This window comes from Hyaena hyaena, unplaced genomic scaffold, assembly GCF_003009895.1.
Source record: "Hyaena hyaena isolate Hyena2069 unplaced genomic scaffold, ASM300989v1 scaffold_1095, whole genome shotgun sequence".
NCBI classification, from domain to species: domain Eukaryota; kingdom Metazoa; phylum Chordata; class Mammalia; order Carnivora; family Hyaenidae; genus Hyaena; species Hyaena hyaena.
The window spans coordinates 43,988-70,682 of NW_024081729.1; the positions used below are offsets into that span (position 1 = coordinate 43,988).

The window sequence follows — 26,695 nt, forward strand, 5'->3', positions numbered from 1 at the left end:
ATAAAAACAGCAAACTCTGGGAAAGAGACAGAATCTGATTTCCAAAGTTATCACACTTTTAGATTCAAGTGTCCGATTTTCAACAAAAAATCATAATGCAACAAAGAAACAGGAAAGTATCACGCAAAGGAAAAATAAGTATCAATCAAATTGTCACTAAAAGACCTGATGTCAGATCTACTAGACAAAGTATTTTAAAACAAATGTCTTAAAGATGATCAAAGAATGTAAGAAGATCTGAGAAAAGTCAAGAAAGTGATTTATTAACAATAGAAATACCAACAAGAGATCGAACACTGGAAAGTAAAAGAAAATTCTGGAGCTGAACGTACAGTAATTAAAATGAAATATTTACTAGAGGGATTCAAAAGCTGATATGAGCAGGCAGAAGAAAGAATCAGCAAATTTTGAAGGATGCCTTAATGACTGTTCTCCTAATTTCACAGATCAGCAACTAAGTCTTAGAAGTTATCTGACTTTCCCTTGAATAAACAATATCTATACCATGGAATGGCTGAGAATATCGGTGCCTGGCACTGTATTAGTCAGGGACACACAAAAAAGTCAAAGAGCATATTCAAATTAAAATAATTCAATGAATGTTTTATTTACAAATAAATAAAAGTTTTGTTATTGTTTTTATTTTTAATTTACTTTTAGTGTCTATTGTTTTATTATCACTCTGAAATACATTATAATCAAATCTTTGAAAGACACACTTGAAAGCAGCAAAAGAAAAGTGATTTGTCACATACAAGAATGTTCAAAGACATAGTAGGATTTCTCATTAGAAATTTTGGAGAATAGGGGCACCTGGGTGGCTCAGTCAGTTAAGCATCCGACTTCAGCTCAGGTCATGATCTCACAGTTTGTGGGTTCGAGCCCCATGTAGGACTCTGTGCTGACTGCCAGCTCAGAGCCTGGAGCCTGTTTCAGATTCTGTATCTCCCTCTCTCTCTGACCCTCCCCTGCTCATGCTGTCTCTCTCTCTCTCAGAAATAAATAAAACACTTTGAAAAATTTCTTTTAATTCATATGTTGAAATCCTAAACCACCAAAATGATGGTATTAGGAGGGGGACCTTTGGGAAGTGAATAGATCATCACAGTGGAACCCTCATAAATGGTATTAGTGTGCTTATAAAGAAGGCTTAAGAGAAGCCCCTTCCACCCTTTGAGGACACAATGAAAAGATGGCCATCTGTAGGAACCAAGAAGCTCTCATAGAAACTGAACCTTCTGGTACCATGATAATGGGCTGTCCAGCCACTAGAATTATAAAATATAATTATTTGTTGTTTATAAGCCATCCAGTCTATGGTATTTTATTATGGCAGCCCAAAAAGACTAGAGCAAGATCCAACTAAAGGCTCTCAACAAGAGAGAATTTGGATTCAAAGAAATAAATAGGTTCAAAGTAAAAGGATGGAAAAAGATATACCATGCAAACAGCAACCTTAAGACAAATGGAGTAATCATATCAATATCAGACCCAACAGACTTTAAAACACACGAAAATAGAGACAATGAGGGACATTTCATTGATAAAAGGGCTAATTCATCAGAAAGATATACCAATTACAAGTATACATATACTTAACAACAGGACCACAAAATACATTAAGCAAAAACTGATAAAACCTAAGGGAGAATTTAACATTTCAACAATAATATTTAGGTACTTCAAAATACCAGTCTTGATAACAGACAGAAATACTAGACTGAAAATCGACAAGGATAACAGGAGCTTGAATAACAGTACCATCCAATTCAATCTAAGACTCCACCAAATAGGAACAGAACACACATTCTTCCCAAATACACAAGACATTCTGCAAGCAAGACCACATGCAAGACCAAAAACTCAGTAAATTTATAGAAAGGGAGTCATACAGGGATGCCTGAATGGCATAGTCAGTTAAGCACTGACTCTTGATCTTGCTTCAGGTCATCATCTTGCTGTCTGTGAGTTTGAGCCCCGCACCAGGCTCTGCACTGATGGTCCAGAGTTTGCTTGGGGTTCTGTCTCTCCTTTCTGCCCCTTCCCCACGTGTGCGCTCACTCTCTCACTCTCTCTCTCTCGCTCTCTCTCAAAATAAACTTAAAAAAATTTTTTAAAGGAAATTATATAGAATGTTCTCAAACCACAATGGAATTCAATTAAAAATTAGCAGGTAAGTCATGGAAATATAATACACAACATGGTGACTGTACTTAGTAAAACTGTATCCTATATTTGAAAATGGCTAAGAAAGTAAATCTTACAGGTTCTCCTCACAAGGAAAACACTGTATAACTATGCATGGTGACAGATGTTAACTAGACTTACTATGGTGATCATTCCTCAATATATACAAGTAATGAATCACTACACTGTACACCTGAACTAATATAATGTTATGTCAATTATACCTCAATAAAATCTTGGAAGTTTTCAAAAATGTGGAAATTAAATAATATACACTTTCTCCACAAATGAGTAAAAAAAAATCATACCAGAATTTAGAAAACACTTTTGAGATTAATGAATAAAACACCACAACACACCAAAATTTATGAGATGCAGCTAATGCAGTGCTCAGATGAAATTTAAAATTGTAAAATGGCTATGTTAGAAAAGAAGACAGATCTCAAATTAATAACCTCACCATATACCTTAAGATTTAGAAAAAGCAAGGAGTCATGGGTGGCTCAGTTGGAGGGGCATCTGACTTCTGCTCAGGTCATGATCTCATGGCTCATGGGTTCGGGCCCAAGTCGAGCTCTGTGCTGACAGTGCAGGGCCTGGAACCTGCTTCAGATTCTGTGTCTCCCGCTCTCTCTGCCCCTCCTCCGATTGTGTTCTCTCTCTCTCTCTCTCTCTCTCTCTCTCTCTCTCAAAAATAAACAAACACACAAAAAAAGAAAAGCTGGGTGCCTGGCTGGCTCAGTTGGTAGAGCGAGCAACTCTTAATCATCATCAATTCAAACCTCAAGTTAGGTGTAGAAATTACTTAAAAGTAAAATCTTAACAAAAATAAATTGAAAGAAAATTCATATCAATTCTCCAAAATTTCTTCCAGAAAACAAAGGAAGAAAGAACACTTTCCAACTCATTCTACACGGCCAGTATTAGTCTGATTCCAAACCCCACACAAGACAAAGTAAGAAAACAGCAGATGAATTTCTCTTGCTTTTTAAGTTTATTTATTTTGAAAGTAAGAGAATGTGAGTGGGGGGAAGGACAGAAAGAGAGAGGGAGAGAGAGAATCCCGAGTAGGCTCCTCGCTGTCAGCACAGAACCTAGCACAGCAGCGCTCAATCTCACAAATAGTGAGATCATGACCTGAGCCAAAATCAAGAGTCAGACACTTAACCAACTGAGCCACTGCCTCTGACGAATTTATCTTCTTAATACAAGTGAAAATATCCTCAACAAAATCCTAGCAAACTGAATCTGGCAACATATAAATGGGATCATAAATCAGGATCATGTGTGATTTATCTCAATGCAAATTTGACCTAAGATCTAAAAATCAGTTTACGTAACATATTAATTAAAGGACACCCATTACATGATATAAATGCAGAAAGGGTATTTGACAAAACCTGACACACATTCATGATAAAAAGCCTTCAACAAATAAGGAATAGAAAGGAATTTCCTACTGATGAAAAAGAGCATACTTTAGTCTATTTGGGTTACTATAACAAAATACCATAAAGTGGGTGGCTTATCAACAACAGACATTCATTTCTCATGTTCTGGAGGCTGGGAAGTCTAAGATCAGGGTGCCAGACAGCATGGTCAGGCCCTGGTGAAGGCCCCCTTCTGGACTACATACTGCTAAGCTCTCACTGGATCCTCAAGAGGTGGAAGAAACTAGGAAGCTCTGTGAGGTCTCTTTTATATAGGCAGAAATCCAATTTATGAGTGCTCCACCCTCATGACTTAACCTCCGAAGGGCCCCACCTCCAAACGCCATCACACTGGGCATTAGGATTGCAACATAAACATTTTGAGAGGAGACAAACATTCAAACCATAGCAAAGCATCTATGAAAACCTAGCTAACATGATACTTACTGTTAAAATTACCAAATGCTACAAATATCATATGTTTGCACGTATAGGAGGATTAGGAGGAACTTGACAGAGGAACAAGGGGGAGAAGAAGGGCGGAAATGGTGGGGGAAAGGGAGAGAGGCAAACCATGAGAGACTCTTGAATGCTGACAAAAACTGAGGACTGATGGATGTGGGGGGCAGGGGGGATGGGCATGNCTCTTGAATGCTGACAAAAACTGAGGACTGATGGATGTGGGGGGCAGGGGGGATGGGCATGGAGGAGGGAACTTTGGGGATGAGCACTGAGTGTTATGTGGAAACTAATTTGACAATAAACTATTTGTAAAAAAAAAAAAAAAATTACCAAATGCTTTCCCTCTGAGAGTGGGGACAAAGCAAAAATGCTCATTCTCACCACTTCTATTCTACATCACTCTAGATATTCTACACAGGACAATTAAGCAAAGAAAAAAAATTAAAGGCATCCGGTTGGAAATAAAAAAGTAAAACTGTCTTTATGTATAAAACTCTAAGCAATCTATGAAAAACTTCTAGATCTAGGAAGCCTTAAACAAGCATATAATGTTCATATACATAAATCTAGTGAATTCCTGTACACTAACAATGAACAGTCTGAAAATAAAATTAAGAAAACAATTCCACTAACAGCATCAAAAAGAAGAAAATAAATTACCAAAAGTTGCAGAAAGAAATTTAAATGGATCCAAATGGAAAAATATCTCATGTTCATAAATCAGAAGAATTAATATTAAGATGGCCAGGGGCGCCTGGGTAGCTCAGTGGGTTAAGCGTCCGACTTCGGCTCAGGTCATGATCTCACGGTTTGTGGGTTCAAGCCCCACATCCAGCTCTGTGCTGACAGCTAGCTCAGAGCCTGGAGCCTGTTTCAGATTCTGTGTCTCCCTCTCTCTCTGACCCTTCCCTGCTCACGCTGTCTCTCTCTTTCTCTCAGAAATGAATTTTTTAAAAATTTTAATTTTTTTTTTAAATTAAAGAAAAAAAGATGGCCAAACTCCCCCCAAATTAGTCTACAGATTTAACACGTCCTCTATCAAAATCCTTACGGGCTTTTTTGTTAAAATTAACAAAACTTTAACTGATTCAAAATTCAAATGGAAATGCAATGAATCTAGAACAACTGAAACAATCTTGAAAAATATAATAAAGTTGGAAAACTGTCGTTTGCCAATTTCAAAACTTAATGCAAACCGGTACTGGCATAAGGACAGACATATAGATCAATGGAATAAAATTTCAAATCCAGAAATAAACTCTTATATTTAAAGGCAATTGATTTCCAATAAAGGTACACCAAAACACTGGTACCTCTTTAACCAATGGTGCTAAGACAGTTGCATATTCACAAAACAAAAATATAAATTTGGATGCCTTTTTCATATCATATCCAAAAATTAATTTTGAATGAATAAAAACCTAAATCTAATAGCTAGAACCTTAAAAGTTTCTAGAAGAAAACTCAAGAATAAGTCATTCTAACCTGAGACTAGTCAATAGTCTAGATATGACAACAAAAATCACTCTCACAAAAGAAAAGTAGATAAATGGGACTTCATCAAAATGAAAAAAATCTCTGTGATTCAAAAGACAACATCAAAACAGTGAAAAGCTGAACAGGATTACATATTTGCAAATCATGTATCTGATAAAGAATTGTATACAGAATACATAAAGTCTTACAACTCAATAGAAACATAACACAATTTTAAAATGGCAAAAATCTAAGTAGACATTTCTCCAAAGAAGATATAAAAGTCACCAACAAACACATAAAAAGACAAACTTCACTGGGAAATGCATATCAAAACCACAATGAGACACAGATTTATACCCACATGGACATCTACAGAATGAAGGAAGGAAAGAAGGAAGGCAGGATGGATGGAAGGAAGGAAGGCAGGGAGGGAGGGAGGAAAAAAGGAAGGAAGGAAGAGAATGAAGTATTGGTAAGGATATGGAATACCAATATGTTTTTCATTTCCTAAAGACAATTTACTTGAAAAGGGAGAATAAGACTACGTACCTTACAATGTGCTCTGACATAAATTTAAGAACTTCAATTAGTCTTCTAATTTGTGTGATCTCCCATATATATAACTTTTACTTTGCTAGTCTCATTTTTTTACTCATTCACTATTCCAAAAAAGAAAATTCAATACTCTTTTGTATAATAAAAACTTTTTAATCATTTACAGATGTCCAATCCTGAAATGCTCTAAATTCCTTCTGATAATTTTACATATTTGAATCTCCCAGATATTTAATTCTAGTGTAACAGTAATTTATTAACACTAAGCGCTAATTTCAGCATCTTTTTCACTGCAGACCACAAATGATGAATCAAGCATTATAATCAAGTCTATATGTAACTTTCATTTTATCAGCTAAAGTTAATCAAGATGTTCCAAATACACAAAGAGAGGGCTGACTTAGAATCACAGAGAGTTCACACTTGAAAGAAGCTTACAGGCCACTGAATTTAGTCTTTGTTTTTCAAAATTATGTATCTGAGATCCAAAGAAGCTAAATGAATCACCATGTTCAGTCACACTATTTATACACAATGTAAGCCCACCCTATGTCCTACACACATGTATCTTACCTTTCTGGTGATGACTTAGAGGTGACAGGATGCCCACGAACACTTTTTCTACTTTTATGGTCTAGAGAGAGGACCTTATTTCTTAGGCTTCTTTGCCACTGTGGGGAGGGGGGTAGAAATACAAATTAATACTGAGTATAACAATATGATAATTAAGAAGCACTTAAATTTGTTTTTATTTAGAAATTCAAGATAAACAGCCAAATTCATAGTAAATTCACAGAGGAAAACAAGTGCAACCTACACCACCTGGCTCTTTTGCTAGTGTAGAAATGTAAGTCTATCAAAAAAAAAAAAAAAGGAAGAAAGATATTTAAAAATCCCAGGTAAGTCAGGAAATCAACATTTTGAGATTCTAAAGCTTACATAATTATAACATTTTTGAGTTTAAAGAAAATAAGAAAAATTATTATATGACAAGTTAAATAGGGTCTGTGATTTGGAAGTAACTGTATTTATAATCATTGAAAGGGATTACAACTGTTTCCAATGAATTGCTGCGTGGAAAATTTTAGGAAAGAGACATCTTATTAACAGGGTTTATATTTAATCTAACTAGATACAATAGTTAAAATTATTTAATACAAAACAGTATCAGTCCAGACAAATTATTGATCTTCTTTCATAAGTTACCTTACCTGAAAAAATGGAAGTAATAATAGCTATCTCACAAGGATGTAAAGATGACTATATATGTAGTAAGTTTAAACCATTGTTTTCCTGGGGTGCCTGGGTGGCTCAGTCGATTAAGTGACCAACTCTTGGTTTCAGCTCAGGTCATGATCTCGCGGTTTCATGAGTTCAAGACCCACATCAGGCTCCAAGCTGGCAGCATGGAGCCTGCTTGGGATTCTCTCTCTCCCTCTCTCTCTTTGCCTCTCCCCTACTCGTGCTGTCTCTGTCTCTCTCAAAATAAGTAAATAAACTTATTTAAAAATTTAAAAAATAAGTTTTCCTTAAAGATTTGTACACCTGTGTTTATAGCACCATTGTTCACAACAGCTAAAAGACCGCATTCAAATGTCCCATCAATCAGTAAATGGATAAACAAAATGAAGTATATACAATGAAATGTTTTTCAGTCTTAAAAAAGAAACTGACACATGCTGTAACATGAATGGCTCTCAATGATTGTGAAAGAACAAAAAACATATATATATATATTGGTTTCTACCTCCAGTTCCTGGCATAAAGTTCCTGAAACCCTTGTAATTTCCTGGGTGATAGGAGCATCTTTTGTTATATTATTTGGTCTATGATCCCAATTCCTAACACAGTGCTCCTGAAATCCTTGTAATTTCCTGAGTGATAGGAGTGTTTTTGTACTCATGAGGAGACTCTGGATGGGTTCCTGAAGGCTCTTGGATGAGAGCTGGTCACCAGAAAGACTAAGCCATAATTAGAAGCATGGAATTTTCAGCTCTACCCTCTATTCTCTAGAGAAGGGAAAAGGGCTGAAAATAGACTTAATAACTTATAACTACCTGAGGAAACTTCCATAAAAATCCCAACAGTATGGAGTTCAGAACACTTTCAGGTTGGTGAACACATTCACATTCACATACCACATACCACATACCCGAAGTCCACAAGGACAGAAGGACAGAAGCTTCTGCATTGGAGACCCTCCCAGGCCTCACCCTTTGTAGCTCTTCATCTGGCTGTTTGATGATCCTTTAATAAACTGATAAATTTAAGTGTTTCCCTAGGTTCTCTTAGTAGCTCTAGCATAAATTAATTGAACCTGTGGTGCGGTGGGGGGAGCTGTAGAACCTCAGATTTATAACCAGTTCATCACAAGCACAGGTGACTGGCTTGTGACTGGCATCTGAAGTGGTGTGGGAGCAGTCTTATGTGACTGAGCTCTTAACTTGTGGGATCTGACACTATTTCCAAGTAGTGTCAGAATAGAATTATATTGTAGGATACACAGTCGGTGTCACAGAGGATTGCTGGGTGGGGGAAACCCACATACATTTGGTATCAAAAGTATTGTAAATATGATAGTAGTGTAAAAGTAAAGGAGAAACATGGGAGGAAGACTAGGTTTTTCCCCCACACAATGACATTATGCTAAGTGAAATAAGTCAGTAACAAAACAACATATTCTGTATGATCCAAGTTATATGAAGTATTTAAAGTAGTCAAATTCATGAAGATAGAAAGTAGAACGGTGGTTGCCATGGGCAGGGAGAGGGGGAAATAGAGAAGCATCATTTAATAGGTAGAGGGCTTTATTTTTGCAAGATACAAAGAGTTCTGGAAATGAATGGTGGTAATGTTGCATAACAATGTGAATATACTACATGCTACTGAATCATACGCTTAAGAAGGGTTAAAATGGGAGATGGGGGCGCCTGGGTGGCTCAGTTGGTTAAGCATCTAACTTCAACTGGAGTCATGATCTCACAGTTTGTGCGCTCAACCCTGCATCAGGTGAGTTCGAGTCCCGCTCCAGTCTCCACACTCTCTCCCTCTCTCTCTGCACCTGATGGGAGTCTCTTTCTCTCCCTCTCTCTCTGCCCCTCACTCACTTGCATGCTCTCATTAATGAAGGAAGGAAGGAAGGAAGGAAGGAAGGAAGGAAGGAAGGAAGGAAGGAAGGAAGAAATGAATGAATAGAAATGTGGTTAAAATGGGACACCAGGGTGGCTCAGTCAGTTAAGCATCCAATTCTTGATTTCGGCTCAGGTCATAGTCTCACAGTTCATGAGTTTGAGCCTCACATCAGGCTCTGCACTGACAACATGGAGCCTGATTGGGATTCTCTCTCTCCTTCTCTCTCTCTCTCTCTCACTGCCTCTCCACCACTGGTGCTGTCTGTCTTTCTCTCTCAAAATAAATAAATAAACTTTTAAAAAATGGTTAAAATGATAAATTTTGTTATTTTTCCACAATTTAAAATAAATTTTTAAAAGATAAGAAACAATGTTTCGACAAAACAGGAAAGAATATACAATGGAAAAAAGCCAGACTCTTCAACAAATGTTGCTGGGAAAACCAGACAGCAACATGCAGAATGAAACTAAACCACTTTCTTACACTACACACAAAAATAAATTCAAGGGGTGCCTAGGTGGCTCAGTTTGTCCAGTGTCCAAGCTCAGCTCAGGTCATGATTTCACAGTTTGTGAGTTTGAGCCCCTCATTAGGCTCTCTGCTATCAGCACAAAGCCTGCTTTGGATCCTCTGTCTCCCTCTCTCTCTGCCCTCCTGTCTCTCTGCCTCTCCCCTGCTCAGTTGGTCTATCTATCTGTCTGTCTGTCTCTCTCTCGCTCTCTTTCTCTCTCAAAAATAAATAAACATTAAAAATAATAATAATAAATAAATTCAAAATGGATGAAAGACCTAAATCCAAGACAGGAAACCATCAAAATCCTGGAGAACACAGGTAGCAACCTCTTTGACATCAGCTATAGCAACTTCTTACTAGACACGTTGCCAGAGGCAAGGAAAATGAAAGCAAAAATGGACTATTGGGACTTCATCAAGATAAAAAGCTTCTGCACAATGAAAGAAACATAACAAAACTAAAAGGCAACCTATAGAATTGGAGAAGATATTTGCAAATGACATATCAGATAAACGGTTAGTATCCAAAATCTATAAAGAACTTATCAAACTCAACACCCAAAAAACAAATAATCCAGGGAAGAAAGGGAGAGAAGGGGGTGCCTGGGTGGCTCAGTCAGTTAAACATCCAACTTCAGCTCAGGTCATGATCTCATGGTTCATGGGTTCGAGCCCCATGTTAAGCTCAGTACTGCTCAGAGCCTGGAGTCTGCTTCAAATTCTATTTCTTCTTCTCTCTCTGCCCCTGCTCCGCTCACACTAGGTCTCACTCCGTCTCTCAAAAATAAATAAATGTAAAAAAAAAATTTTTAAGGGGGAGACAACATGAGTAGACATTTTTCCAAGGAAGACTTCCAGATGAGTAACAGACATGTGAAAATATGCTCAACATCATTCATCATCAGTGAAATACAAACCAAAACCACAATGAGATACTACCTCACACCTGTCAGAATGGCTAAAATTAGCAATACAGGAAACAACAGATGTTCGCAAGGATGCACAGAAAAGGGAATCTCTTACACTGTTGATGGGAATGTAAACTGGTGCATCCACTCTGGAAAACAGCATGGAGTTTCCTCAAAGTTAAAAATAGAACTACTCTATGACCCAGCAATTGCACTACTAGGTATTTACCCAACTGACACAAAAATACCAATTTGAAGGGGAACATGCACCCCAATGTTTACAGCGGCACTATCAACAATGGCCAAACTATGGAAAGAGCCCAAATGTCTATCACCTGATGACTGAATAAAGAAGATGTGGTGTGTATGTATGTGTATGTGTATATATATGTGTGTGTGTATGCATGTGTGTTATGTATATATATGTGTGTGTACACATTTGTGTACACACACACACACAATGGAATATTATTCTGCCATAGAAAGGAATGAAATCTTGCCATTTGCAATGATGTGGATGGAGCTAGAGTATATTATGCTAAGTGAAATAAGTCAGCAAAAGGCAAATGCCGTATCTTTTCACATATATGTGGAATTTAAGAAACAAAATAGATCAGTATATATAGAGGAAGCAGTAAAAAAAAAAAAAAAAAAGAGAAGCAGGCAGAGAAACCATAGGAGACTCTTAACTACAGAGGACAAACAGCATTTCTGGAAGGGAATAGGCAGGGCATGGGCTAAATGGGTGATATGTGTTAAGATGGGCACGTGAGGGGTACCTGGGTGGCTCAGTCAGTTGAGCATCCAACTTCAGCTCAGGTCATGATTTCACTGTTTGTGTTTTAGAGCCCTGCATTGGGCTGTGTGCTGACAGCTCAGAGCCTGGAGTCTGCTTCAGATGCTGTGTCCCCCTTTCTCTCTGCCCCTCCCCTGCTTATGCACTCTCACTCACTCTCTCCCTCTCTCTCAAAAATAAGTAAACATTTTTAAAAATTAAAAAAAAGGAAGGGCACATATGATGAGCACTGGGTGCTATCTGTTATGAAACACAAAATTCTATTCCTAAAACCAGTATTACACTATATGTTAACTAACCATAATTTAAATAAAAACTAAAAAATTAATTAAAAAGGTAAATCAATTCATTTTCACTTGTACAAACAAAAGAAGTCACTTAACAAAAGAAAAAATATTTTAAGTAATGAAAAACAAAACACTGTCTTGAACAATGACAGCCCTCAATAAACACGCTTTTTAATTTTCCAAGCATTATGTTATCTCATTATGTTATCTCCTGCATGGAATAAAACATAACTTTAATCAAAGGAAAGTGAGGTTTGACCAGTGAACCCAAGTCTGATCCCCATAAAAGCCGACGTTTCTTCCGATGCTTTAATTCTAAATTATACAAATTCTCAGAAATCCCCAATCAAGATATCAACCTAAACAAATATCTGTCAATCTCATTCCTCTACAAAATGAAAATGTATCAATATAACAAGATTAAAACCAAATCTTCTCTCCATTTTCATTACCACTGTCTTAGTTCTGCCTCTTATTTGTGACCTGGACTCTTACAATGTTAACCTAATGAGATTCCCTGTCAATGGTCTCTTACCCCCCCTAATCTAACATCTACTCCATCATGAAAGTTAAATCTTTAAAAAATGTAAATCTGTTATCATTCTCACTTAAATTTCTATCCTGATGACCTAAAGGGGGGGGGGGGGGGGGGGGAGGCACTGAGTGGGGAAAGAGCGTAGGGAGCTAGAAAGCACTTGGCTTGAGCAAGTTGTTTCCAAATGTGTCTGCGAGCTCTGCAAGGNGGGGGGGGGGGGGGGGGGGAGTTGTGTTTTCATTTCTCACTTCTGTTTCCCATGTATCTTCTATTCTGACCAAACTAAACTACTTGTAATTCCCTCAAAAAGCCATGCAGTTTCATCCTTCAACATGTTTCCTTTTACTAGAATATGCTTTGCCGTCCCTAATCCTCTTTGTCCATTAAGCCCCATTCTAGTACCATCAAGAAACCTTCCTCACCCTCTAGCAGAGTGAATCAATCTCTTCTACAATACCATTATAAGTTTTATATATCTCTATTATTGATAACACTTCTCACAATGAATTATATTATCTGTTTACATCAAAACTACAATCAGGACTGGGAATGATTTGGCTCAAGGGCTTCAACTCTTAAAACTACTGGCCAATTAGGTACTTGCAATTGTTCCACTAATCTCACAGTAAGATGCAACCTTCACATTTTATGTCACTGAATTTTTTGTACTACATTAATCATATTGTAATAAGGCTTGCCTCTGTGCAAAATGATGAAAAGTTTTAGGCTTTGAGCCTCATAGTCTATACAGGGGGGAAAAACCATTACTCCCACCAAAAAGGGGCAAAAAATAATAATAAGTTTTAAATTATGACCAAAATAAGACGAACTCATGGAGACAACCTGGAGATAGCTTTAATAGGAGGGAAATTGATTAAAATGTCATTAACTCCAAATTCTTGAAACCTATCACATACAAGGGTAACCTGAAGTATATCTGGAAATATTATCAAACAAAAACAAAATTCACTTAGACTTTGATCAATTGTTTCTTACAGATATTGTCACACTAAAATATTTATATATTTTCTTCTTAAAAATTAGGCAAGAATTACAGACTCAGTTAATAATTTGTATTTTTCACATTTATGATTTGGTTTTTTTAGTCTGTGAAACTATTATACACTAGCTCTGAAAAATAAAAATCAGATAGATAACAAAGAATTCTCCTACAAATTGATTATGAATGGGAATTTATTCACATAAATATTCTGAAAGCTACCTGACCACACTAGGAAAGTTAACATGGTATGTTTAAATATGAAAAAAGCTTTTGGAAAAATAAAAGACTTTGTTTACAAACAAGATCAAAGCATTCAGTTACCTACTTTTGAGGCTTTCCTTCTGACAAAAATGCCAAAATAAAATATTATGCTAATTAAAATAAAAACTCCATAATACCCTGACTAAAAATTTTCTTGAACAAAATCAACTCTATATGCATTCTTCGTGGTGTGGGGTTCACAACCTCAACTGAGTGCTTTCATAGATACTAAAAAGGAAATAAAGTTGTATCCTGAGGAAAATACTGACTTTGTTCACAACTACTTACCACTGTCACAGCTTATTGTAATAAAAATGTATGATGACTTTCTAATCAATTGAGATTATTAGTCTGAATTTAACTTTTTTTAATAGATTTTTTAAGTTTATTTATTTTGATAGTGTAAGAGAGGAGCAGAGAGAGAGGAAGACAGAGAATCCCAAACAGGCTCCAGACAGAGTTTGGATGCAGTACAGAGCTGCATGCAGGACTCAAACTCATGAACCATGAGATCATGACCTGACCCATAATCAAGAGTCAGGGGCTTAACCAACTGAGCCATCCAGGCATCCCAACAGATTTTTAAAATTTATTTATTTAAATTAAAATTAGTTAACATATAGTGTAGTACTGGTTTCAGGACTATGGTTTGCCTTTCTGACTGTTTTTAGCTTATTTTTCTTTCCCTTCTCATGAATGCTCATGTAACTTTAAATCAGAATTTCAAATCTATTGATCCTTTACCCAGTTTCCAAAGTAAGAAACACGTAATGCCAACACTGAAAACACTTAACAAAAACCATAAGCTGAAACTATTTGCTAACCAATAACTATTGAACCACTGGATGAATTATGGGATAATGTCTGGGGAATTCTGTAAATTCTTCAACCACTTTCCCCAATGTTTTCCCCAAACACCTTGCATAACTACAGAAAAATATATAACCAGGAAATTAACATTGATACAATCTTGACCTTATCAAGATTTCATCTTTTATTTTTTTAATATTTTTTAAATTGTTTATTTATTTACTTTGAGAGAGTATGAATGAATGGATTGGGGGCAGAGAGAGAGGGGAAGAGTGAGAGTACCAGGCAGGCTCCATGCCAGCAGGAGAGCCCAATGCAGGGCTCAATCCAACAAATCATGAGACCATGACCCAAGCCAAAATCAACAGTTGGGCACTTAATTGACTGAGTCACTCAGGCACCCCAGATTTCACACACATTTGTGTGTGCATGCATATTTAGTTCAGTGCACTTTTATATGTGCACACCTCTGTGACTGCAACCAAAGTCAAGATATAGAACAGCTGTGTTACATACATCCTTTCTGCTATCCTTTTATAAACATAGCTGCCACCCTCCCTCCCACTAACTCTTAGCTCCTATAGATGCTGAGAGTTTTCCTAGCAATTCATACAAACATTTAAGTAAGAAATAAAATGAATTCTAAACACTCTATTCTATCAACTAGAAGAGAAGGGAACAATTCCCAATTCATTCTATAAGGCAAGCAATTACACTGATAACTAAGTCCATAGAGTGGCAGTACAAGAAGAGAAAACTCAAGACCAATATCTGTAATAAGCATAGACTAAAAGACTTAACAACAACAACAAAATCAATAGATCAAAACAAGCAATACATAAAAAGTATAATGCAATACATACAATTAGGGTTTATACCAGGACAGAAAGGTAGTTAAATATTCAAAGATCAATCCAAAAAAAAGAAAAAGAAAAAGACCCGACTATACATTGTGCACAATACACTCACCTTAAATATAAAGACATAAGTAGATGAAAAGCAAAGGAATAAAGATATACCATTCTAACAGAGATCAAAAGAAAGCTAGAGTACAAATACTAATTTCAGACTCAACAAACTTCAGAGAAAGTAAAATACCAAATTTGGGAGATATAGGGATAAAAAGAAATACCACGTAACGATAAAAAAGGGTCAATTCTCCAAGAAGATATAACCATCTTTAATGTATATATACTCAACAACAGAGCACCAAAATACATAAGGCAAAACCGATAGAAATATAAGGACAAATAAAAGAATCAACAATTACAGCTTCAATTCCCCTCATTCAGAAACAGATCCAGCAGACAGAAAATCAGTAAGTACAGAGTTAAGCTGAAAAACACCATTAATCAACTGTATCCCATTAACATTTATAGAACACTTCATCTAAAAACAGAAGAATACACATTCTTCTCAAGCTCATATGCTGAGAGGGGAACTTAAAGCACTGAATGCATCTGCTAAAAAAAAGAGACAATTCTAAAATCAATAATCTAAACTTCCAGCTTTGGAAACTAAAAAATGAAGACAAATTAATTTAAAAGTAAGGAGATGAAACTGTTAAAAAAAAAATAGGGCATAAATCAATAAAATCAAAAACAAGAAATCAATAGAGAAAATTAATAAAACTTCAAGTTGCTTCTTTAAAAATGAATAAAATTAACAAACTTCTACCCAGGTTAACTAAGATAAAAAGATAAGCTCTAATTACTAATATCAGAAATGAAGGAAAGGTGATCATTACTAATCCCATGGACACTATATAAAAAATGATAAAGAAATGCTAGACACAACTCTACTCCCACATATTTGATAAACTAGATAAAATGGGCCCGTATCTTTAAAAATACAATTTACCAAAACTTGCACAATAAGAAATGCATAATCTGAACTGTTTAATATCTGTTAAAGAAATTGAATCAATATTTAATACCTTCAAAAACAGAAAGCACTGGGCCCAGATTGGTTCACTGGTGAATTCTACCAAATATATAAGGAAACCATTTATACAAATTCTTAACAATTTCTTGCAAAAAACAAAAGCAGAGGAACACTTCGAAGGTCATTCTGAGGACAGCATTACCTCAAGGCCAAAATCAGAAAAATACATTATAAGAGAGTGAAGCTACACAATCCCTCTAACAAACAGATATAAAAATCTCAAAAGAATCAAATTCAACAATGTATAAAGAGAATTATACATAAGGGCACCTGGGTGGCTCAGTTGGTTAAGCATCTGACTTTGGTTTGGGTCATGATCTCATGGCTTCTGAGTTCGAGCTCCACACTGGGCTCTCTGCTATCGGCATAGAGCTTGCTTTGGATCCTCTGTCCGCCCCCCTCTCTCTCTGCTCCTCCCCTGCTCTTGTTCTCTCTCTCTCTCTCTCTTTCTTTTTCTCTCAAAATAAATAAATAAGCTTAAAAAATTATAGATGATGAACAAGTGAGATTTATTTCAAATATACAATACTGGTTAAACACTGGAAAATCCATTAATGTCAACAAGCTAAATAAGAAAGAGCCAATGATCATGTCAAAAGATGCAGAAAAAAGCATCTGTCAAATTCCAAACACCATTTACCATTTTTTAATGAAACTCTCAGGGCAGCTGGATGGCTCACTTGGTTGAGTGTCCATCTCTTGATTTTGGCACAGGTCATGGCGCTAGGGTCATGGGATCAAGCCCCACATCAGGCTCCGTGCTGAGCCTGCTTGAGATTCTCTCTCTTGGTCTCTCTCCCTCTGCTCCTCTTCTCCACTTCCCTTCTCTCTCTCTCTCAAATAAAATTTAAAAAAAGAAAAAAGAAAATTCTCAGCAAAGTGGGAATAGAGGGGAATGTTCTCAGTCTAATAAAGAAAATTGCAATAAACTTACAGAAAATATACTTATGGCTGAGAAACCAGATGCTTCCACACAAGGATCAAACACAAAGCAAGGATGTACCCTGTCAACACTACTATTTAGCCTCACACAAGAAGTCCTAGGCAATGTTGTAAGAAAAGGAAAGGGAAAAAAAGTAGACAGGTTGGGGAGAGAAATAAAACTTTTATTTAAGATGACATAATTGTCTATGTAGAAAATTGCACCAAAGTATGGAAAGAGCCCAAATGTCCATCGATGGATGAATGGATAAAGAAGATGTGGTATATATACATACAATGGAGTATTAGTCAGCAATCAAAAAGAATGAAACCTTACCATTTGCAACTATGTGGATGGAACTAGAGGATATCATGCTAGGCAAAATTAGTCAGTCAGAGAAAGACAAATATCAAATGACTTCACTCATAAGAAGACTTTAAAATACAAAACAGAATAACATAAGGGAAGGGAAGCAAAAATAATACAAAAACAGGGAGGAGGACAAAACATATGAGACTCATGAATATGAAGAATAAACAGAGGGTTACTGGAGGAGTTGTGTGAGGGAGGATAGGATAAATGGTTAAGGGGCATTAAGGAATCTACTCCTGAAATCATTGTTGCACTATGTTAATTAACTTGGATGTAAATTTGAAAAATAGTAATAAAATAAAGAAAAGGAAGGAAGGAAGGAAGAAAAAGAAAGAAAGAAACTGCAAAAAAATTAAAACAAAAACAAACAAACAAAACTTCTTTAATGAGAAGTCATTATAGTAATGGTGCAAGAAACAAAATAACTTTGTTCTCTAAAAAGTAATTAGGGATGCCTGGGTGACTCAGTTGGTTAAGCATCCGACTTTGGGTCAGGTCATTATCTCACAATTTGTGGGTTCAATACCTGCATCGGGCTCTGTGCTGACAGCTAGCTCAGAGCCTGGAGCCTGCTTCAAATTCTGTGTCTCCCTCTCTCTCTGACCTTCCCTTGCTCATGCTGTCTCTCTCTCTCAGAAATAAATTTTAAGGGGCGCCTGGGTGGCTTAGTCGGTTGAGCGTCCGACTTTCGCTTAGGTCATGATCTGGCGGTTCGTGGATTCGAGCCCCGCGTCGGGCTCTGTGCTGACTGCCAGCTCAGAGCCTGGAGCCTGTTTCAGTCTGTGGCTCCCTCTCTCTCTGACCCTCCCCTGCTCACGCTGTCTCTCTCTCTCTCTCCTAGAAATAAATAAAAAATATTTAAAAAAAGGAAATAAATTTTTAAAAAACATTTAAAAAAATTAAAAAATAAATAAATAGATTTAAAAAGTAATTAACATTGGAATTTGAAATTAAAAGCAATACTCTCTATATTAGCAAAGAAAAAAGTAAATACTTATAAACAAATCTAATAAAATACTTATAAAACCTGTATGACAGAAACCACAAAGCTGTGTTAAAGGGTCCTGAAGACCTAATAGAGAAATATTTCATGTACATGGATAGGTAGACCCAATATTGCAATGATGTCTTCCCAACTTGATCTATAAAGTCAACACAAATCAATATCCCAGCAAGTTATTTGGTGGATATTGACAAAGCTATTCTAATTTTAAATAGAAAGCCAAAGACCTAGAATAGCCAACACAATACTGAAGAAAAACTCAGAAAACTTATACTCTCAAGTTCAAGACTTACCATAAAGCTACAGTAACCAAGACAGCATGGCATTGACAAAAGAACAGACAAATAGATCAATAGAACAAAATAGATGAGAAATAGATCCATACAATGTAACCAACTGATCTATGGCAAAGGAACAATGGCAGTTCAATAGAGAAAGGCTAGTATTTTCAGCAAATAGTGCTGATATACATGTATGAAAAAATTGAGACATAAATCTTACATATTTAACAAAAATTAATGCAAAATGGATCAGCAATCTAAAGATAAAAGTCAAAACTATGAAACTTCTAAATGCTAACATTGGAGAGAATGTAAGTGATCCTGAGTTAGGCAAACTTCTTAGGTATAATAACTAAAGCATTATCAATGAAGAAAAAAACTGATAATCTGGACCTCACTAAAATTAGTACTTTTAAAGATGATTAAAAGAATGAAAAAATAACACAAAGACTAGGGAAAAAAATCTTTACAAAACACATATCTGATAAAAGACTGGTATCCAAAATATACAAATCATAAAACTCCAAAATAAGAAAACAACCCAATTTTAAAAAGAGCCAAAGATATTAAGACATACCTCACCAAAGAAGACATACACACACACACACATATATATAAAGAAGCTTAAGAAAATATGTTATCAGAGAACTGCAAGTTAAAATGAGATACCACTATACGCCTATTAGAATGACTAAAACCAAAGACACTGACAATACCAAATATCAACTAAAATGTAGAGCTTCATAAATCCTACTAATTGCTAGTGGGAATGCAAATGCTACACCATTTTGAAAGACAGTTTAGCAGTTCCTAATAAAACTACACATACCCTTAACACAGAATCCAGAAACTGCAATCCTTGGTATTTAGCAAAATAAGTTAGAAAATTACATCCACACAAAAACCTGCACATGAATGTTTACAGTGGTTTTATTCACAACTGCCAAAACTTGGAAGCAACAAGATGTCTTTTGACAGATGATGAACAAACTGTGGTACGTCCAGTTAATGGAATATTATTCAGCAATAAAAACAAATGACAGTGGGGAAGGCTGTGCATGTGTGGGGACAAGGGACATACGGGAAATATCTGTACCTTCTGCTCAATTTTGCTGCAAACCTAAAGCTACTCTAAAAAATAGTCTTTTTAGGTCCTTTGGGAGGACCTGGGTGGCTCAGTCGGTTAAGCGTCCGACTCTTGATTTTGGATCAGGGCATGATCTCACAGTTTGTGGGTTTGGACTCCACATCGGACTCTACATTTAAAAAAATGTTTAATAGTCTTTTGTAAAAAATTCTTTCTTTAAAGAAACAAGATATCAAGCCGAAAAAAAAAAAAAAGGAATGACTGTAAAAGCATATTGCTAAGTGACAGGAGATAATCTGAAAGGCTATATGGTTCCATATGACATTATAGAAAAAGCAAAACTATGGAGATACTAAAAAGATAAGGAGAGCACAAATGATTTTTATAACAGTGAAATTATTCTGTATTACATTATAAAGGTAGATACATGTCATTATACCCTTGTCAAAATTCAGAATATCCTAGACAAAACGTGAATGCTAATGTAAACTGTGGACTTCAACTAATAATAATCTACAAGGATGGTTCCAGGTCAAGATAACAATGTAGGAGGCTCCTGAAATCACTTCTTTCCACAAACACATCAAATCTACAGCTACATACAGAACAATTCCCTCTGAAAAAAAATCCAGAAATTAGCTGAGCCACCCTCTCTTAATATCATGGGAATGAAAAAATAACACTGAAACATGTAGGAGAAGCTGAGGTAATCTTGCTATAAATGCCACCTCCGGAACACAACCAGGAGGAAACTGACAACTCCCAGCTTCTGCCTAAGGTGCAAAGGATTTGAACCTGACATCTGGCACCGCAACCTTTAAGATTATCACCAAGGAGACAGGCAACCAAAACATCTAGCTTCGAAAGCCAATGAGGCTTGCATCCATGAGACTCACAAGACTATAGCAAACTGACAGTTCTGAAAAGGTTCATGTAGACTCATCACAGCTCACACTCCAGGACCCAGCACAGAGGTAGCAAACTAAAACACACCCAGAAAGAGGTCTAATTGTTTTTTTTTTAATTTTTTTTAATGTTTTATTTATTTCTGAGAGAGAGAGACAGTGTGAGCAGGGGAGGGCCAGAGAGAGAGGGAGACACAGAATCCGAAGCAGGTTCCAGGCTCTGAACTGTTAGCACAGAGCCCGACGCGGGGCTCAAATCCTCGAACCATGAGATCATGACCTGAGCCGAAGTCGGATGCTTAACTGACTGAGCCACCCAGGCGCCCCTGTTTATTTTAAAAGCGGCTGCCTGAGGACAGGCTTCTAATTTAACATGCATCTAGAAACAAACTACCATTCTCTCCAGAGACCACGGAGGCACAGACGCCATCTTTGTGTTGTCCCTCTGCTTTACTCCAGATTGCCACTATCTCCTGAAAAGGAGCCTATGCACCAGTCGAACACCCCAGTTTCTGCAGCTGCTACCTAGGAGACGTCCCTTGACCACTGGCTGTGGTGGCCTGTGGGATATATGCTCAGGGGTCCTACACAAGATCGTATCTTCAAGACTGGGAGAAGTGGTTGTTTCATCTAATGCACAGAAACCAACCAGAGAGTGAAGGAAAATGAAGAAAAGGAATATGTTCCAAACAAAAGAACAAAATAAAATCTCAGAAATAGACCTTAATGAAATGGAAATAAATGACTTAACCTGATAAATGGTTCAAAATATCAGTAATAAACATGCTAACAAACATCAAGAGAAGAATGCAAGGACAAAGTGAACATTTCAACAAAGAGAATATACAAGTACCAAACAGAAATCACAGAGCTGAAGAAAACAATAAGAGAACTCAAAAATTCAATAGAGAGATTCAACAGTAGACCAGATGAAGCGGACGATCAGCAAACTCAAAGACAGAGCACTAGAACTCACCCAAGCAGAGGACCAAAAAGAAATGAAAAGGAGAGAAGATATATTAAGAGTTTTAAGGAATAACATCAAGTTGAACAATATTCACATTATAGGGGTCCCAGAAGGAAGAGAGAGAAAATGGCAAAAAATTATTTGAATAAGGGCTGAAAACTTCCTTAACCTGAGAAAGGAAGCTCAACAAGTTCCAATTAGATGAATCCAAAGAGATGTACACCACGACAGACTATAATTAAATTGTAAAAGGTTAGGGCACCTGGGTGGATCAGTCAGTTACCCGTCCAACTTCAGCTCAGGTCATGAACTCACGGTTCCTGGGTTTGAGCCAAGCATCCGGGTTCTGTGCTGACACCCAGCTCAGAGCCTGGAGCCTGTTTCCAATTCTGTGTCTCCCTCTCTCTCTGACTCTCCCCTGCTCACGCATGTTTGTCTGTCTGTCTGTCTCTCTCTCTCTCAGAAATAAATAAAACATTAAAAATTTAAAAAAAATTAAATTGTAAAAAGTTAAACTCAAGGAGAATCTAAAAAGCAACAAGAGAAAAACAACTTGTTATGTACAAGAAAACTCCCTCCTTTAAGATCATGAGCAGATTTTTCTGCAGAAGTTTTGCAGGCCAGAGGGAAGTGGCATTATATATTCAAAGTGCTGAAACACGGGTGCCTGGCTGGTATAGTCAGTAGAGCATACAACTCTTGATCTCAGGGGGTCATGAGTTCAACCCTCACACTGAGATAGAGATTACTTAAAAATAAATAATCGTTTTTAAAAACTGCTTTACCAAAACAAGAATAAAACTGGCAAAGCTGTCTTTCATAATTGAAGGAGAGATAGAAACTTTTTGATACAAGCAAAAGGTAAAGGAGGTCATCACAACTAGACCAGCTTTATAAGAAATGCCAAAAAGACTTCCTTAACCCAGAACAAAAAGGTGCTAATTAGTAACCAGAAAACATGAAAGTATGTATCTCATCATATGACTTCACTCATATGAGGACTTTAAGATACAAAACAGAAGAACATAAAAGAAGGAAAGCAAAAAATAATATAAAAACAAGGAGGGGGACAAAATATAAGAGATTCTTAAATATGGAGAACAAACAGAGGGTTAATGGAGGGGTTGTGGGAGGGGGGATGGGCTAAATGGGTAAGGGGCTTTAAGGAATCTACTCCTGAAATCATTGCTGCACTGTATGCTAATTAATGTGGATATAAATGAAAAAATAAATAATAAAATAAAATAAGATTATTTGTTAAAAAAAGAGAAAGCATGAATCTCATTGGTAAAGGTAAATACATAATTCAGAATAATCTAATTTAATTCTGGTGGGCTAATCACTTCTAAGTCAAACATAAAACTAATAAAGGGATGCCTGGGTGTCTCAGTCACCCAGTCTGACTCTTGATTTTGACTCAGGTCATCATCTCACAGTTCATGAGTTTGAGCCCCACATCAGGCTTTGTGCTGACAGTCCAGAACCTACTTGGGATTCTCTCTCTTTCCCTCTCTCTCTCTGCCCCTCCCCTGTTTGCCCTCTCTGTCTCTGTCTCTGTGAAAATCAAAATACATACATACATACATACATAAAACTTAAAAAAATAAAAAAGGAGGGTGCCTGGGTGGCTCAGTCAGTTAAGCATCTGACTTTGGCTCAGGTCATGATCTCATGGTTCGTGGGTTCAAGCCCCGCATCGGGCTCTGTGCTGACAGCTCAGAGCCTGGAGCCTGCTTCGGATTCTCTCTCTCTCTCTCTCTCTCTCTGATTCTCCCCTGCTCATACTGTCTCTCTCAGAAATAAATAAAAACATTAAAAATAATAATAATAAAGGATGGAAAAAGATATTCCTTGCAAAGGATAACTAAAAGAAAGCTGGGGTAGGTATACTTAATGAGATAAAATAGACTTTAAAACAAAAAACTCCAATATTGACAAAGTAGGTCATTATATAATGATAAAGGAGTCAATTCAACAGGAGGATATTACACTTATAAACATTTATGCACCCAATATAGAAGAATCTAAATATGTAAAGCAAATATTAACAGATATAAAGGGAGACATACACAGCAATACAATAATAGTAGGAGACTTCAATACCCCACTTTCACACCAATGGATAGATTGTCCAGAAAGAAAATCAGTAAGGAAGCATTGGACTTAAACAGCATATTAGATATTTTAAGATAGACTTAAAAGATATTTACATGAACATTCCATCCAAAAGCAGCAGAACATAACATTCTTCTCAAGCATACATGGAACATTCTCCAGGACAGATCATACATTAGACCACAAAACAAGTCTTAATGAATGTAACTAGACCAGTGGGAGGATGGGTGTGGGTGGGTGATGATGCCAAGAAAAATTTTTTAATTTAATTTTTATGTTTTAAATTTTTTAATCTTTTATTTTTTATTTGAGAGAGAGAGAGCAACAAGCAGAGGAGGGGGCAGAGGGAAAGAGAGAGAATCTTAAGCTAGCTGACCATGGAGACTGACATGGGACTTGATCTCACAACCCTGGGATCATGATCTGAGCTGAAATAAAGAGTTGAACATCCAACTGTCTAAACCACCCAGGGGCCCCTAAATTTAAAAAGGTTTTAAATAAGTAACATAACAAGATTGATATCATACCAAGCATCTTTTCCAAACACACTAGTATGAAATTACATATCAATCACAAGAGGAACACTGAAAAATTCACAAATATGTGGAGATTAAATAACATGTTCCTGAACAACCAAAGAAGATATAAAAATTAAAAAATATCTTGAGATAAATGAAAATGGAAATATATCAAAACTGATGGGATGCAGCAAAAGCAGTACTAAAAGAGCACAGAAATAAACACAGCATTAAGAAACAAAAAAGATCTCAAATAAATGAAACTTTCCACCATAAGGAACTAAAAAAAGAACAAACTAAGCCCATAAGTTACTGGAAGTAAGGAAATAACAAAGATCAGAGTGGAAATAGAAGCCAAAGACACAACAAAAACAAGATCAATGAGGAGCACCTGTGTAGCTCAGTTGGTTAAACATCAGACTCTGATTTCGGCTCAGCTCATGATCTCACAGTTCATAAGTTCAACCTCTGCATCGGGCTCTGCGCTTCCAGTTTGGAATTCTCTCTCCCTCTCTCTTGGAATTGTCTCTCCCTCTCTCTCTCTGCTTCTACCCCACTTGTGTCCTCTCTCTCTCTCTCTCTCAAAATAAACAAATGAAAGAAAGAAACAAAGAAAGAAAGAGAATCAATTAAACTAAGAGTTGGTATTTTGAAAAGATAAACAAAACTGACAAACCTTTAGCTAAACTCACCAAGAAACATAAGAAAGAGAATTCAATTAATCAAAACAGAAATGAAAGAGGAGGCATTACTAATGATACCACCAAACTACATAAGGTCATAAGAGGCTACTATAAAAAAATTAATTATACAACAAACTAGACAACCTAGAAGAAATGAGTAAATTTCTAGAAACACAGCCTACCAAGACTGAATCATGAAGAAACAGAAAATCTGAACAATTACTAGTTAAGATTGAATGAGTAATCAAAAACTCCCAACAAACAAAAGTACAGGACAAGAGAACTTGCTTGGTAAAGTACATCAGACATTTAAAGAAGAATTATTACCAATTTTTCTCAACCTGAAGAGGAGGAATCACTCCCAAACTCATTTTATGAGACCGTCAATACCCTAATACCAAAATCAGACCAGTGCACTGAAGAAAATTTCAGAGGAAGATCTCTGATGAAAACAGATACAAAAAAAATCCTCAAAAAAATATTAGCAAACCCAATTCAACAACAGAGAAGAATCATATACCATGATCAAATAGGATTTATTACAGAGATGCAAGGAAGGTTCCAACATCCACAAATCAATGTGATATACCACATTAACAAAATAAAAGGTGAAACATATGATCATCTCAAAAGATGCAGAAAAAGCATCTGACATAATTCAACATCCATTCATAATAAAAAACTCTCAACAAAGTATAAATGGAACGTACCTAAACATAATAAGACCATGTATCACAAGATGACAGTTCCTATCATAATCATGAAAAGTTCAAAGTATTTCCTCTAAAATCAGAAAGTAGACAAGGTTTCCAACTCTCCCCACTTTTATTTAACAGAATACTAGAAGTCCTAACCAAATCTTACATTAGGCATGCATGTATGCATAAAAAAGTAATAAATAACAGACAACCAAATTAAAAAGAAGTAAAATTGTCTCTATTCACAGATGATACGATATAATATATAGAAAAGCTTAAAGGGGCACCTGGGTGACTCAGCTGGTTGAGCACCCAACTTTTGATTTTAGCTCAGCTCATGAGTTCACAGTTCATGGAATCAAGCCCATGGCAGCCCAGGGCCTGCTTGGGATTCTCTCTCCCTCTCTCTCCGCCCCTCCCCAGCTCACTTATGTTCATGCTCTCTCTGTCCCTCAAAATAAGTAAATATTTTTTTAAAAAATAAAAGCTTAAAGATTCCACGAAAAACTGTTAAAACTATTCAACAAATTCAATAAGGTTACAGGACACAGAATCAATATCCAAAAATCAATTTCATTCCATATACTGACAGCAAACTATAAGAGACATTAAGAAAACATTCCTATATACAACCCCAGCAAAAAACAAAAACAAAAATAAAAACAAAAAAGCCCTAGCAATAAATTAAGCCAAGAAGATGAAAGTCCAACACACTGACAACTAACAGACACTGAAAAAGAAACTGAAAAATACATAAATGAAAAACCCTGTGCTTATGGATTAGAAGAATATTGATAAAATGTCTACACTACTCAGAGCAATCTATAAATTCAATGCAATCC

General features: G+C 36.3%; 1 protein-coding gene across 1 annotated transcript in view; it reads right to left on the reverse strand.

Moving 5' to 3' along the window:
* Positions 1-26,695, reverse strand: part of SENP7 (SUMO specific peptidase 7) — an 80,933-nt gene that overhangs the window by 31,738 nt on the left and 22,500 nt on the right. The window contains exon 4 of the mRNA XM_039222273.1: positions 6,687-6,784. Coding sequence (XP_039078204.1) covers positions 6,687-6,784 — 98 coding nt within the window. The remainder of the gene's footprint in view (positions 1-6,686; positions 6,785-26,695) is intronic.